At 26.4% G+C, this 12970-nt stretch overlaps 1 protein-coding gene across 5 annotated transcripts in view; it reads right to left on the bottom strand.

Annotated features, from left to right (window-relative positions):
• Positions 1–12970, bottom strand: part of LOC132943737 (small conductance calcium-activated potassium channel protein-like) — a 260695-nt gene that overhangs the window by 136907 nt on the left and 110818 nt on the right. For 3 of the 5 annotated variants that reach the window (XM_061012815.1, XM_061012814.1, XM_061012818.1), the window contains one exon: positions 12010–12092. The exons of the other annotated variants lie outside the window; for them this stretch is intronic. In XM_061012815.1, the coding sequence (XP_060868798.1) occupies positions 12010–12013 (4 nt within the window). In that variant the 5' untranslated portion in view covers positions 12014–12092. The remainder of the gene's footprint in view (positions 1–12009; positions 12093–12970) is intronic. 5 annotated transcript variants of the gene reach the window in all.

Below are 12970 nucleotides of genomic sequence, written 5' to 3'. Positions count from 1 at the left end.
CACACTTAAATCCATGATTTAAAGTTTAAATATAAATATAACTTATAAATATATAATTCACCAAGCATGTTTCATCCCCCTTTTTCCTTTAATAATAAGTTTATTCAAATTCTGATTTTTGGAATGTTTAAATATACTCATAGGTAAACTATATTATTTTCAAATTCTTGTATTTTATGTACTATACTTATTGAGTGTCATGTGACTATTAAATAATGATAAAAAAAAAATCGATAGGACATTTGAAAATATTGAAGTTAAGTTCATGATTACTCGTTAACATAATTTCAAACTAATTAATATACAAATTAAATGTTATTAATACCTTAATTCAACGAAAAATTAGTTAAAAATACTTTACTACTCAACAAAGTTTAAAAATATTAGCCATTATATTTTATGTACGCATGCTACCCCTATATTATACACGATAGATAATAATAAACATACACATATTATAAATGAAATTAAAGTTAATAGACATACATTAAACATTTCAAAGCGAAAATCTATAAATACATTTATTAGAATATGTTTGAATGAAATTAATCTATTAAATACTATTATCGTTTGTTTTGGCCCATATTATAATATACATCCTCTATTCGTATTACATTTTAATGCAGTTACCTTTTTTAACACTATCACTTAAATATTACTACAAATAATTTTTTTTTGTTTTTAATTTTGATAACTTTATTTCCTTAACTTCTTTCCCTTGTGGTTTTCGTTTGGGTAAAATATTAATACAATGTTTGTAGGCATCGCGTGCTTTGAATCATTAACTGGGAGTGGGTCATATACAAACGATGATATAGCACGCAAACATGACTTTTGTTTTATGTTCGATTGACAGAATTTCACGTTAAAAAATCCAGTTATACCTAATATGATAACAAGACTAGATTTAAAACTAATGGAAATCCATTGTGTGATAAAAATAAAATTACCCAGCAGATGAACATCGGTTAATCAAATTTAATTTACATCAAAATGTATTGAATTTGTTTATCAAAAATAATACACTTGGTAGTTATTTTTTCAACGTCAATTATTAAATTCTAAAATAATATTTTTCTTAGGTTTTTCTGATTTTAATTCTTAAACATAAACTTGTTAAGTTTTTTGTAAGAGATGATTAATTATTTGTTTATATAAAATGTAACTTAATTACACAAATATTAAAATTGACCATTTTTAGATTTCAAGCAGTCAAATTTTAACGAAATAATAAATAATAATATGTCAAACGTATAATAACGATTTAATCTCAAACCATTTTTGTAATTTTGTTACTATTCAAAATAAATTAATCGTAGAAACTTGGAACAGTCTATTAATTATTACTTAATTTATCATTTTCTATAAACAATGAACAAATATTTAAACTTATTTTAAGCTGTTTTTAGTTATTTGGAACTGTCGAATGCTTTTAGTTCTTAACATAGATGTTTTTAGGCAGGGTACTTATTTTTTTTTCCAACCGATTTTCGCGAGGCCAATTTTCGTAACGTTTTGTTTATTTCTATAGAAACAAAAATCAACAACAAGAACAAAAACAATTAAATTAAATTAAATTCATAAAAAAATATAGCATGCTACTATATATTTTTCCGCTGCACTATATCTAAAAACAAATCGATGATTCTTAAATTTTCCTTGCAGAGGAAAAATATCTAGTAGCGTGCTACTTATAATACAAATACGAACGACATTTTTTCAATAAATGTTGGTACAAATGTTATGCTCACTAAAAACCTTAACCATTTTAAACGAAGTTCTTCTTACGTTTTACTTATAGTAGTAACTATACAAATATCGAAAATAGAAACAGTTTCTATTAATTTTTTAATGAGTTTGAAGATTAAATTATGATAACATTTGTAAAATTAGAAGACATTTTAACTTCACACTTTGTCAAAATGGGAAATACTTAAAGAAATATTCGGTTTGTTATTATTATTTTTTTTAAATTATATTGTTTCATTAATTTGAATATTAAATTGAATTAATTAATCCATTTCTTTATAAATTAAATTTATGGTTGCTTGCTTTCTAAATAATGACGGTGATATAATGCTGGTGACAAATTTACACCAAAGACCTTCGTTTAAATGGTTTATAATTTGAATGGTCGATGTAATATCAAATATTAACGGGGTTTTTTTTTTAAACCTAAATTTAATTTCACATTCTACTTCTGAGTTGTGAACAGCAAGTGATTATGATACCTTTGAAAATAAGAACATGACATATTTCACGGGATGAAGAATCTTTGATATTTTTAAAAATAATTTATTATTGTATTTTGTATAATATTAAAATTTTACATTATTACATAATTTTATTTGTAAATTGACTCGATGTTTTTTTCATATTTTTTAATACGCCCATTGACTTTTAAACATATTATAACCTAAAACAGAACAGTTGAAGGTGATATTAGGAATTTTGGCATTCATGCACTCATTCAATGACGTTTTTCTATAGTGTCATATTATTGTGTTATGGGTAAAATCTTTTATGAGTTTGTAATAAAAAAAAAATGAATATGTGCATGTATTTCATACTCCAATATTAATTTTAGTGTATTGGTTTAAAATAAAAATTAGCGTACAAAATTATTATATAAATTATATTAGACAAAATTTCGTAATAACCTAAGATTTTATTGACACTATTTGAACGTATTTCATATTTTACACTACCGACCCATAGTCTATACCATTATGTTTCTTGTTACTTGAAGGAATTCTAAAAACTATTTAAAATAATTTCAACACGAGCGATGACAGATTTTCGTGAAAACACAATAGAGTAGTGATACATTTTTCCAAGGTTCTATAAAAAATAAGTTTTGGATGAGTTTTGTATACAAAGGAAATTTTTAAATTAACTATACACGAATACAATTATTATTAAGGGCATAAATATTATCATTTGGAGAAAAGAATCACAAGCGACAGGCTGCATAGATTGCATATTTCAATAATTACATTTTTTTTTTAAATAATTTTCTGCTTTATGTGATCAATACCGATACAGTAAATTGTAATAGTGTAAAAACGTATCTTATCATTATTTTTGAATTTAAAATTTTAACTTTCGCTAAATTTAGTTGACTGATACTTCATTATGAATTGAGTATAGGTAACTTAAATATAAAATAAAAATTTACGGTATGGAATAAATTATTATTATTTATATGTATGGCTTTAAATGAATCAACTGTATCACAATTATAACGTCTTTTATTTTAGTGATATACATAATATAAATAATGCAATTGTTATCAACAGATTTTAAATAGTGATAAAAATAATTATTGATTACATTAGAAATAACAAATATAAATTCCATCGGTAAATGATGATCAATTTTATTTGGACTAGTGAGTGCGCCACGACGGTTTTTGAATTTGACTATACTATAAAAGCAGGATGTAGGTGCGTAATTTTATTTCGTTTATATAGTTTTGAGTTTTCCTACGGAAGGTATACAATATATATAATATTAAATAGACAGTGTACTCAAAATAAAGAACTATAGGTATCACATTATTTGCAATACCGTTAATGCCTATATGTAGTGGAGTATTATATTAAACTGTTTCAATTGTTCAACTCTGACGGGTGCTCTTAACGCTCAGGAAAAATAACGGCTTCAGAATAATATAGCGTAAGCTTTCAAACTAATAATAAAAACTTATTGACTATTGAGTTTTCCTCTCCCGAGGCCACGTGAGTTGAAATTCTAGAAACTTTTATCATGACCGTTTGTTTGTAACCCTTAAGATTTTAAGGTTCGTTATTAAAAGTTAATACCTAGTTATAATATTGATATTAGCGGTTGGCATGTACATACAATAAATAATTTATTGTGCATGTTATTTATTTTATGCGTAGGTATAGGTACGCTGACCATTTTACACAACAAATAACCTAACCAATATCACCGTTAACAGTTCAACAATAATACGAAGTATCTGATGTGTTAGGTCTAGAAAAAATATAGGTGCGACAAAAATTTTTAATCAGCCTTGTTGCATATTTTTTTTGTAAGCACATTTTCTGTCTATTTCTTCTAACTTTCTTGTCAAATCTTGTAAATATATAAAGCTTAAATAGTTAAGTAGATGATAATTTATTATGTCTTGTATACTATATTATTATGCGATAAGGTGAACATTTCCGTCCATCATACCAATCGTGACAAAACAAAAGGAATAATTGTCCTTTTGTTTTGTCACGATTATGTCATGATTCAAAATGTAACGTTATTGTTAAGAAATGTATGTTCTGTAATGAGGTCTAAGTAGTGAGTCTACCAATATCGTTTGGTTAGTTAAATACCATCGTACTCTGAATTTAAATAAAAATATTAAATCTAAAAATAACTGTAAAAAAGTTATTACAACATAAATATTTTTATAGTTGATTCAATACTGTTGGATTTATCTAAGAATTTTGTTCTCGCTTTCAATTCCATATAAGTTTGTTAATAATACAGCTCTATTCCATCGAAGCTGATCAGTTAACTGTACTGAAGCAGTAGACCAGATTATACGATGGGTAAACTTGCACCTCGCCTAATAACTACACTTTTTTTTAACAATATTATCGTTCACTGTGTGCCTATTTTTATTCATTATTTTTAATTACATTTTTTGGATTCAAATTAATGGTGCTGTAAATTCAATTGATATTCTAATTATTCTCAAGATGAAGTTTTTTTTATTAAAATGTTGTAAATCTACTTCAGCCCGATCAGGCATATTATACGCGTACGATGTGTTCCTATTAATATTTTCATTTTGTCCAATTGTAAATATACAATTAATTACTCTAGTTTTTCTTCATGTCGTAAAGTGTATTACAGTTAACAATTTTAATTTTGAAATACAGTTGAAAATATGTTATACAACTGTGTATTGCTAGATATGTTTAAAATTTAGTTATATCTTATATAATATGTTTAATCATAAACATCTCTGAAAAGAGAAAATAATATAACATTGCTTAGTACTTGCTAGTTGCCACTTTAGTTCTCGCCAAACAACTTGAAAATCAGAAGATACCATTGTTAGCTAGAGGCATTTAATATGAACATTACGCCAAAATCTCATGAGTATATATGTTAAATATATGCGATATATATTACGCACCATTAATTCACCACCAACCCATCGTATGTATGATTTTCTTCTACTTATAAATCGCCATGACCAGCTAAATCGACCCAAGTTATCAAATTCGGAAAAATATAATAATTTTAAATGAAATTATTTTTGTATTAATACGTCATCAATGAATTGACATTCAAGAGCGTTGTTTTGTGGTTGAAATTTATTGATTTTGAATCATGGCTATAAAAGACAGAAGTAGGAAAAAATAATGTGTCCTGTCATATGTTCAAAGAACCACATGCGTGTTTTTCGATTACTCGTCAGAGCGTATTTATTTAATGCATTTTGGCTTCCTCTTTTGGTATTTTTTCTTTTTTTTCTTTCTTTAAAGTTAAAGACTAGAAAGATATAAACGATGTCCATTATTGTGGAGCCGAAATAGGTAATGATTGATGAAAAGGTAATTCTATGAATTATTATGATGTTGTACATTTTCAAGCGTCTAATGAACAACGCTTACCAACAATATTTTAATGACTTTTGTCTTTATGTATTTTTCCATCAGTTCATTAAATAATCAAGATACCAAATATTGTTAGAACCTTTGCTCTGTTTTATTTATAAACGCCAGAAATTATGATAATAATTACTAAAAATAAACGTCACAATTTACATTTTACATAGATTGGTGGGTAATGAAGTGTTGGACAATTTTCTGATAAACACTAAACTGGAATTAATTGTATACCAGATTTAATTACAAAATTTACATACTTTATTAGAGAACAAAAACGTATTATTATATTTTTTGAAGAATAAACTATATCAATTTAATTTTGTCATAATTTATGGATTTTAATGATTTAAAGATATTTAAATTTATTTTTTATTTTTATTATAATAAGTGTTTTGTACTTATATAATAAATATAATTACAATATAGTTTCTTAGGCGCCCACAATAGAGGACTATAAATAAAATAAAATAAAAAAATAAATAGTTAAATATACGATATATGTATACCTACATAAATATTTATTGATATAATATTTCATAGGCTATTATACTTGCTTATTAATGGTAGTTAATCAATATTTAGTATGTCCCCATGTATAATGTGTAATATAATTATGATGAATTATATAATATGAAACCCGTACAAACTTGTGAAGCAAGTCCTAGAGGTAAGGTTCCTAAAAACACAACGTTAAGCAAAAAAACGGAAAGTGGTACACTTTTTACACGCACTTAATTGGAACGTGTTCCTGTCAATAAGTAACACAGTGAAATATTATACGTAATAAATAATACCTAGCATATATAATATGATCGCGACCCCCCCCCCCCCCTCTCCTACCCGGATTATAACAGGTGTCGACCGCATGAAGGGGTTGAAACGCCTGAGTGGTGCGTAGTTGCACATAATATCTATTTATTAAAGATAGGCACAGTGTATTATAGATAGCCATTGAGTGCGGCGACCGACGATTGCAGACCACCCACGGACCCAGGTCACATCGCATCCAAGGTGTCGTACCTACCTCCACCCTCGACCTCGAGCAATACGTTGGCCATCTAGATGACGACTTACGTCAATCTGGTAAGCCGCGTACCTACGTATGATATGGATGCCAAGAAAATCAATTACGGCAAAATCTAAAAAAAACTTTTGGATTCTGTAATAGTTGTACATGCACTACACTCTAGCAAGATGACAAAAATTGAATTACAAACTGATATTAAAAATGAAATTGTACTGAAACTGTCTTACTGTTAAACGGAACACAGGGATTTTAAATTCTACGACGTCGTATAGCGAAACAACGTTTAACGAAGGACCTTAGTCTAGGACTACTATAGTCTATATAATCTATAGGTACTTACATTACTTACATTTAATTTATATTCTGTATTATCGGCTTAGAGATTTGTATTGAGTTTAATTCAATTAAACTTAATTAAATAATGTACTTTAAAACTACTGGCATGATATTTGTTAATTACTTTCTAGCTAATAATCTCTTATATCATCAATCGTGTACTGCCTAAAAAATCACAGGTAAGTTCACAATAATTTACAAATTTTTAATCAACTCGTAATTATAATTATGGTGTATTATATAGGTGGAAAGTTTGATCAAAACTTCAGGTAAAGTTGAAACTGATGTTGAACTTTTTCAATATTTTAAGTATAATTCTTATGATAAGGGTTCCAAACTACGTTCTATACTGTAGTATCTTAGATGGGTCTGACAAAATAATTGTTTAAAAAGGATAATTATGTTTGTGAACTTGGAAGTATGGAGGAACATACTGAGACATACGAGACGTCATACGAAACCAATAAGACGGGACAATTTCAGGAATCAGGATTATAAATTGAATATGATCATTAACAGTAAATAATTACATACATTTACACATAGGTCACGTAGAGAGGACACTCTAAGGGCCCGTTTTACAATCATAGTTTAAACCTCGGTTACGCCTAACCCACTGATTTTACCAGCCGAATTCGGTGGTTTAACCTTAGTTTAACGATTGTAAAACAGGCCCCAAGTAGCGCAGACTGCAGAGTCATTGATTAAATAGTCAAAAAATATAGAGCTGAAGACTAGATGTCTATAAATACGAGAAACAAATAAATAATTTTACATTTGCTGACATTAAAAGGAAGGCCATTATTTGTTGTAAACCAGCTAACAAAGGCATTAAGAACGTTTAAAGCTTACACGGTCTCTTGCAGATTCAACCTGCATATAGAGTGATAGTCATCCCGCATCTGCGAATAAACTAACATTAGCCAATTTGACTGAAAACTTGATGCCATTAATGAATAAAATAAAGAATAACAGATAAATATTACCACCAAGGGGAACCCCGGATGTAATAGAAACTTCTCTAGATGTATTTTAATACTGTAATATTTCCGTACAGTCTTCGTTTTTACTTGTTGGTAACGCCCAATCGGATCGTCGTTAATCCAAGGGAGAACAGGTCCTCAATGCATAATAATTAACATTTCTCAAGTTTTTGAATCATAAAAAAAATTACAAATATAATTTAATGATTAATCGTTGTTATACGTATAAGTATATTGTGTCATTAAAATTTGAATATATTATGTTCAGAAGAAAATGTAAGTGGCATTACGTTCAACTAGTTTCCAAAATATCAGTAAAATAAAACCTTATGAGGAATCTTGTATTAAATTGTAAAATCTAAGGTATTAAAATTAATGAACTTTTAATTAAAAATTAATCTAAAATTATTCGTGATTTTCATAAATTTAATCAAAACGTGTAACCTATTGTATTACATTTTCAATATTTTTGACTTATGTTAAAAAAAATATACACATCATTGTTTATCAAGAACCTAAAATGTACAAGTTCAACAGAAACATTTATACTTAGCATTATGAAAAATACTTCATTTAATTCTTAATTTGTAATTAATTTTAAAATACAAACGATTAAATAATTTACGTAGCACTTACTGTAATACAATTTTTCAGAAAAATACAAGATATTAGAACATCATTAGATTTTTACTCTTTTGGGAAAACCATATATTACAGTATTAAAGATAAAAATAAAAATTTCAGTATTCAGTCTGATAGTTTTATGTACAAACAATACATTTACTGTGAAATAAAATCACATTAATTAACTATAATCTATAGCTATAGTGTTATAATGTACTGTACGTGAATTATATAGTTGGAAATATATATAATATTTAATATAAATGTTAAATGTACAACTAAAATGTATATTATTATTCCATTTATTATAAATATTTTCATTATAAATTATTTTAACGTGGCTCAAAATATAATTTACCTATTAACTAAGTCAAAATAAAAATACATTATTTCGTTTGTAGTTTTTATTATTATTTTTTAATATACATTTTAATATTAGAATATAGGTCCATTTGAAAAATTATTAATCATATCATGAAATACATATTTTGATGAACGAACATACAAATATTGTGTGTAAACAGTTGTCAAAATTTAAGTTTAACTTAAAATAAGATAAAAAAAAACACTGAGAATTCTCATTCAACTTTACTAAGCAAAGAACCATTATGTTTCAACTTTCTGATCATTTTTTACCCCGGGCCAATGACGATGACAAGAGCCGACTTTTCAAATTAAGGATCCAAAACTTTTGTAATCAATATTGTTTTTGAGGTGAATGCCATTCTGATATTAAGATATATTCATAAACATATATTTATTATTTTATACATAAATAAATTAATATACGTTACATCGTATTTACAAATTGGATTACTAAGATTAATATGTCTAACTTTTCTATTCAATAATTTTGCTCAAAGGAAAAGACATACTACTGCGTGACGTAGTCGTAAATACAATAATATGTTAATTGTTCATGTCTGATACGACATGTATCAAGTTATTGATTTAAATTGAACATGGATTTTTTTTTTAATAGTTTAATATTATTAGTATGTAGTTATTGATAACATTTATGAAAACATTAAATATCTTGAAACTTTAAATATTAATTATTATTTTAATTAAATTAAATAATTTACACAGATTTGAATTTGAATAAAATTGGTTACGAGTAATGACCTAAAGTTATAGTACATTTATATAATATGTATGTACATCAAATGTTTCAAATTAATGGCAAATAAATGAGAGTATACTGTATTATTTAAAATTGTACTTATTAAGAGGAACCTTAGATTAATGGTATGGGTAATTGTAAATTGTGGTTTATTCGTAGAATAATTTGTAACAATATAAATATTTTGCATCTAACGGAATGATATTTTGTCTAAATCTTACTCTTTTAACTTAACAGCAACACATATTTTAGATTCTGAACAAAGCGATGAATGTATTGATTTTACAATGATGTGTGTTTTTTTTTTTCATTTTTTTTTTGTGTCTGTCATCTCTTTTTAAGACGGTAAAAGTGTTTGGATTTCCTTCAACAGTAACTTTTCTGATAGAAAAGTGAGTCTAGTTGGTACTTCGGGGGGGGGGGGGGGGGGGATCAAAAGTAAAAATTTCCCAGTAGTTTTCAAAAGCGACGTGAAAAACAAAATAAAAATTAAGGAAAAACGGGAATTTTTACGCAAAATCTGTTTTTGAGAAAATCGATTTTGGTTTTTGGTGAAACTCTAAAACAAATGATCGTAGGGACATGACATTTTGACTGAATATTTATATAAGCATTTTCTATACACCATTACATTTTGACTTATTTTGAGCTGTTTACGGACATTTTCAGTTTCCATTTTTTTTTTTTTATGGATGTCAATAAAACTTTATTTGTTGTATAAAAAATCTTGAAAACTTAATACAAGGCTCCTACTACATTGTTACTATGATATTTGAAAAATATTAAAATCCTTAGTCACAGTTTTTATTGATAAGCATTTAAAATTCAAATCTTGACAAAATACGAAAAAATCACGAAAATTAACAGATTATTTTGAGTTGAGAATTCATAAAAATTTTTCTTTTTAGATCTAATATTTGAAAATGTAATACAATATTATAGATAAGTTTGTCTACCTTTATCAAAAAAAAATGTCTACAAGAAAGTCAAATCAAATTTTTAGGAGCATTTGAAATTCATATTTTTACACTATTTGATATCCACTCGATTTCTTATATAACGATTTTCTTATTTTGTTGTAATTAAAAAACAAATGACTGTAGATACTTGAAAATTTCACTGAATGTTTATATAAGCATTTTCTATAAACGATAAAATTTTGAAAATAATTTGATTCTTTTTGAGCTGTTAATGGACATTGTCAGTTTTCAATATTTTTAGTTTTTTTTTTCTATAAATATCAATAAAATTTTATTTGTTGGGTAAAAAAGCGGGACAAATGAATGCAAGGCTCCTGATACATTGTTACAATAGCAGTTGAAAAATATTAAAAATACATATGCACAATTTTTTTTATGAACATTTAAAGTTCAAATTTTGACAAAATTTATCAAATTTAAAATTTAATAATTATTTTGTTGTTAAAAATTTATAAAATGTTCAACTTTTATAGCTAAGGATTGAAAATTTAAAACAATGCTCCACGTAAATAGGTTATATATGAATTACTTTATTGACAATGATGTCATCAATTATACTTGGTAATATCATAGGCTGACCGACTGTTTTCGCTCAGAATCGTTTTTCTTATACAATGATAGGTATTATAATATTGAATTCAAATTTAACAGCATCCATTACAGTGACCCACTTGTAACCTACTGTACAGCGGAGCGACATCCACTTACCCACCTTTTTTTCTATTTAACATGCGATTATTTATTTTTATTTTCAATGCAAAGTCAGAAATGAAAAGGCGTACACGAATGTTTGAAAAAGAAAACTGAAAATATATTATGCACGAGGAAACTAATGTAAACAAATTATTCGCATAATATAAAGTTCTTCGAATAGCAAATAACAACGTCAAATAAATTATACGCCAATCCAAAAAAAGCTTTTATTATGATTCTCTGCTTATATAAAACCAAACGTCATAACTAGTATTTTCATTTATAGGGTTTATTTATTTTGCTATATTTTGTAATAATTACTTATATTCTTCTACCCATTATAGTAGGTAATCATATGCTATAGGTACATTTAATCGTTAATAACGGCTTATATCATTCTTCAATGTATTACGTAATATTTAAAGTACCTATCTATTATAGTGTAATGTTTTAAAAATGTAATGTGATTATGTAGATATTTTGATATTTGTATGACTGTGTTTAATGTTTATGTGACTGGGTTGTCTTAGTAATTCAAGTCGTAGTTATTATAAATCTTAAAAATTACAACAAAAAAAATTCAAGTTAACCAATAACGCACCCATAAATACGATTGTAATTTCAATCGTCAATGACGTTGGTTCGGGTCAATCTATCCATTCGTCTCACCAAATCCATTGCAAACTGCAATACACAAATTATTTATTTATTTCATGATGAGTGATTTTGTATATGGTCGAGGCTAGAGGGTATTTTGTTTTATTTTACAAAATTATTTTGACGTGATTTATTATTATCACCGGAGCTTTGAACTTAAATTAATTTAACCAATACATAATTTACCTATATTTTTATATAATATACATTTTAAACTCTACAACAATAAAATAGAAAACTGTCCTAATATGTTTGGGTTAGTGCCTCGGGGTAAAGTGTGACCGTGTCAACAAATAATATTAGATTTATAATTGTTCTGTAGATACATTTATAGTTAGTAAGTACTGTGTGCTGTAGAATAATATTGAGCAAGTGAACTCATTGTTTAGAATATAGTTTATTGCATTATTTTGAAATGATTGACCAGAAAACTCACTTCATTTTCTATAAGTAACACGTTTGGCTTAACTTCAACAAGAATACAAAGTTTTTGTATACTTAGACTGTTTAGATTTCTGTTTAAAAATCTCGATTGATGCTTGTAGTCAGATGGACTATTTACAAAAATGCAACGCAAATAATAGTTTATAAAATTATTTTAATTACCTATTTAAATATTATTATGATTATTAAAATTGTTGTTGTAAAACTTGCCTTTATTAATTACATCATAATACTTTACAGCAAAAATATGATTTTAAATTTTACAATTTATAAACGTTGTTAAACAAGAAAATCAGAAGTTTTAATGAAGGAAATAATATTCACGATACCGGAAAAAATAACATTATAGATAATACTTACTATGTAATAAATTATCTAACGATGGGCTTAAACGATATTTCGTTTACCTACTTAAAATATAATCTATTAAAATATCTACTAGCCCAGCCTTTTTCTGTTGA

Source organism: Metopolophium dirhodum, chromosome 4 (genome assembly GCF_019925205.1).
Source record: "Metopolophium dirhodum isolate CAU chromosome 4, ASM1992520v1, whole genome shotgun sequence".
Taxonomy (NCBI): domain Eukaryota; kingdom Metazoa; phylum Arthropoda; class Insecta; order Hemiptera; family Aphididae; genus Metopolophium; species Metopolophium dirhodum.
The sequence above is the reverse complement of the archived record's forward strand: the minus strand, read 5'-3'. Positions and strand labels throughout refer to the sequence as shown.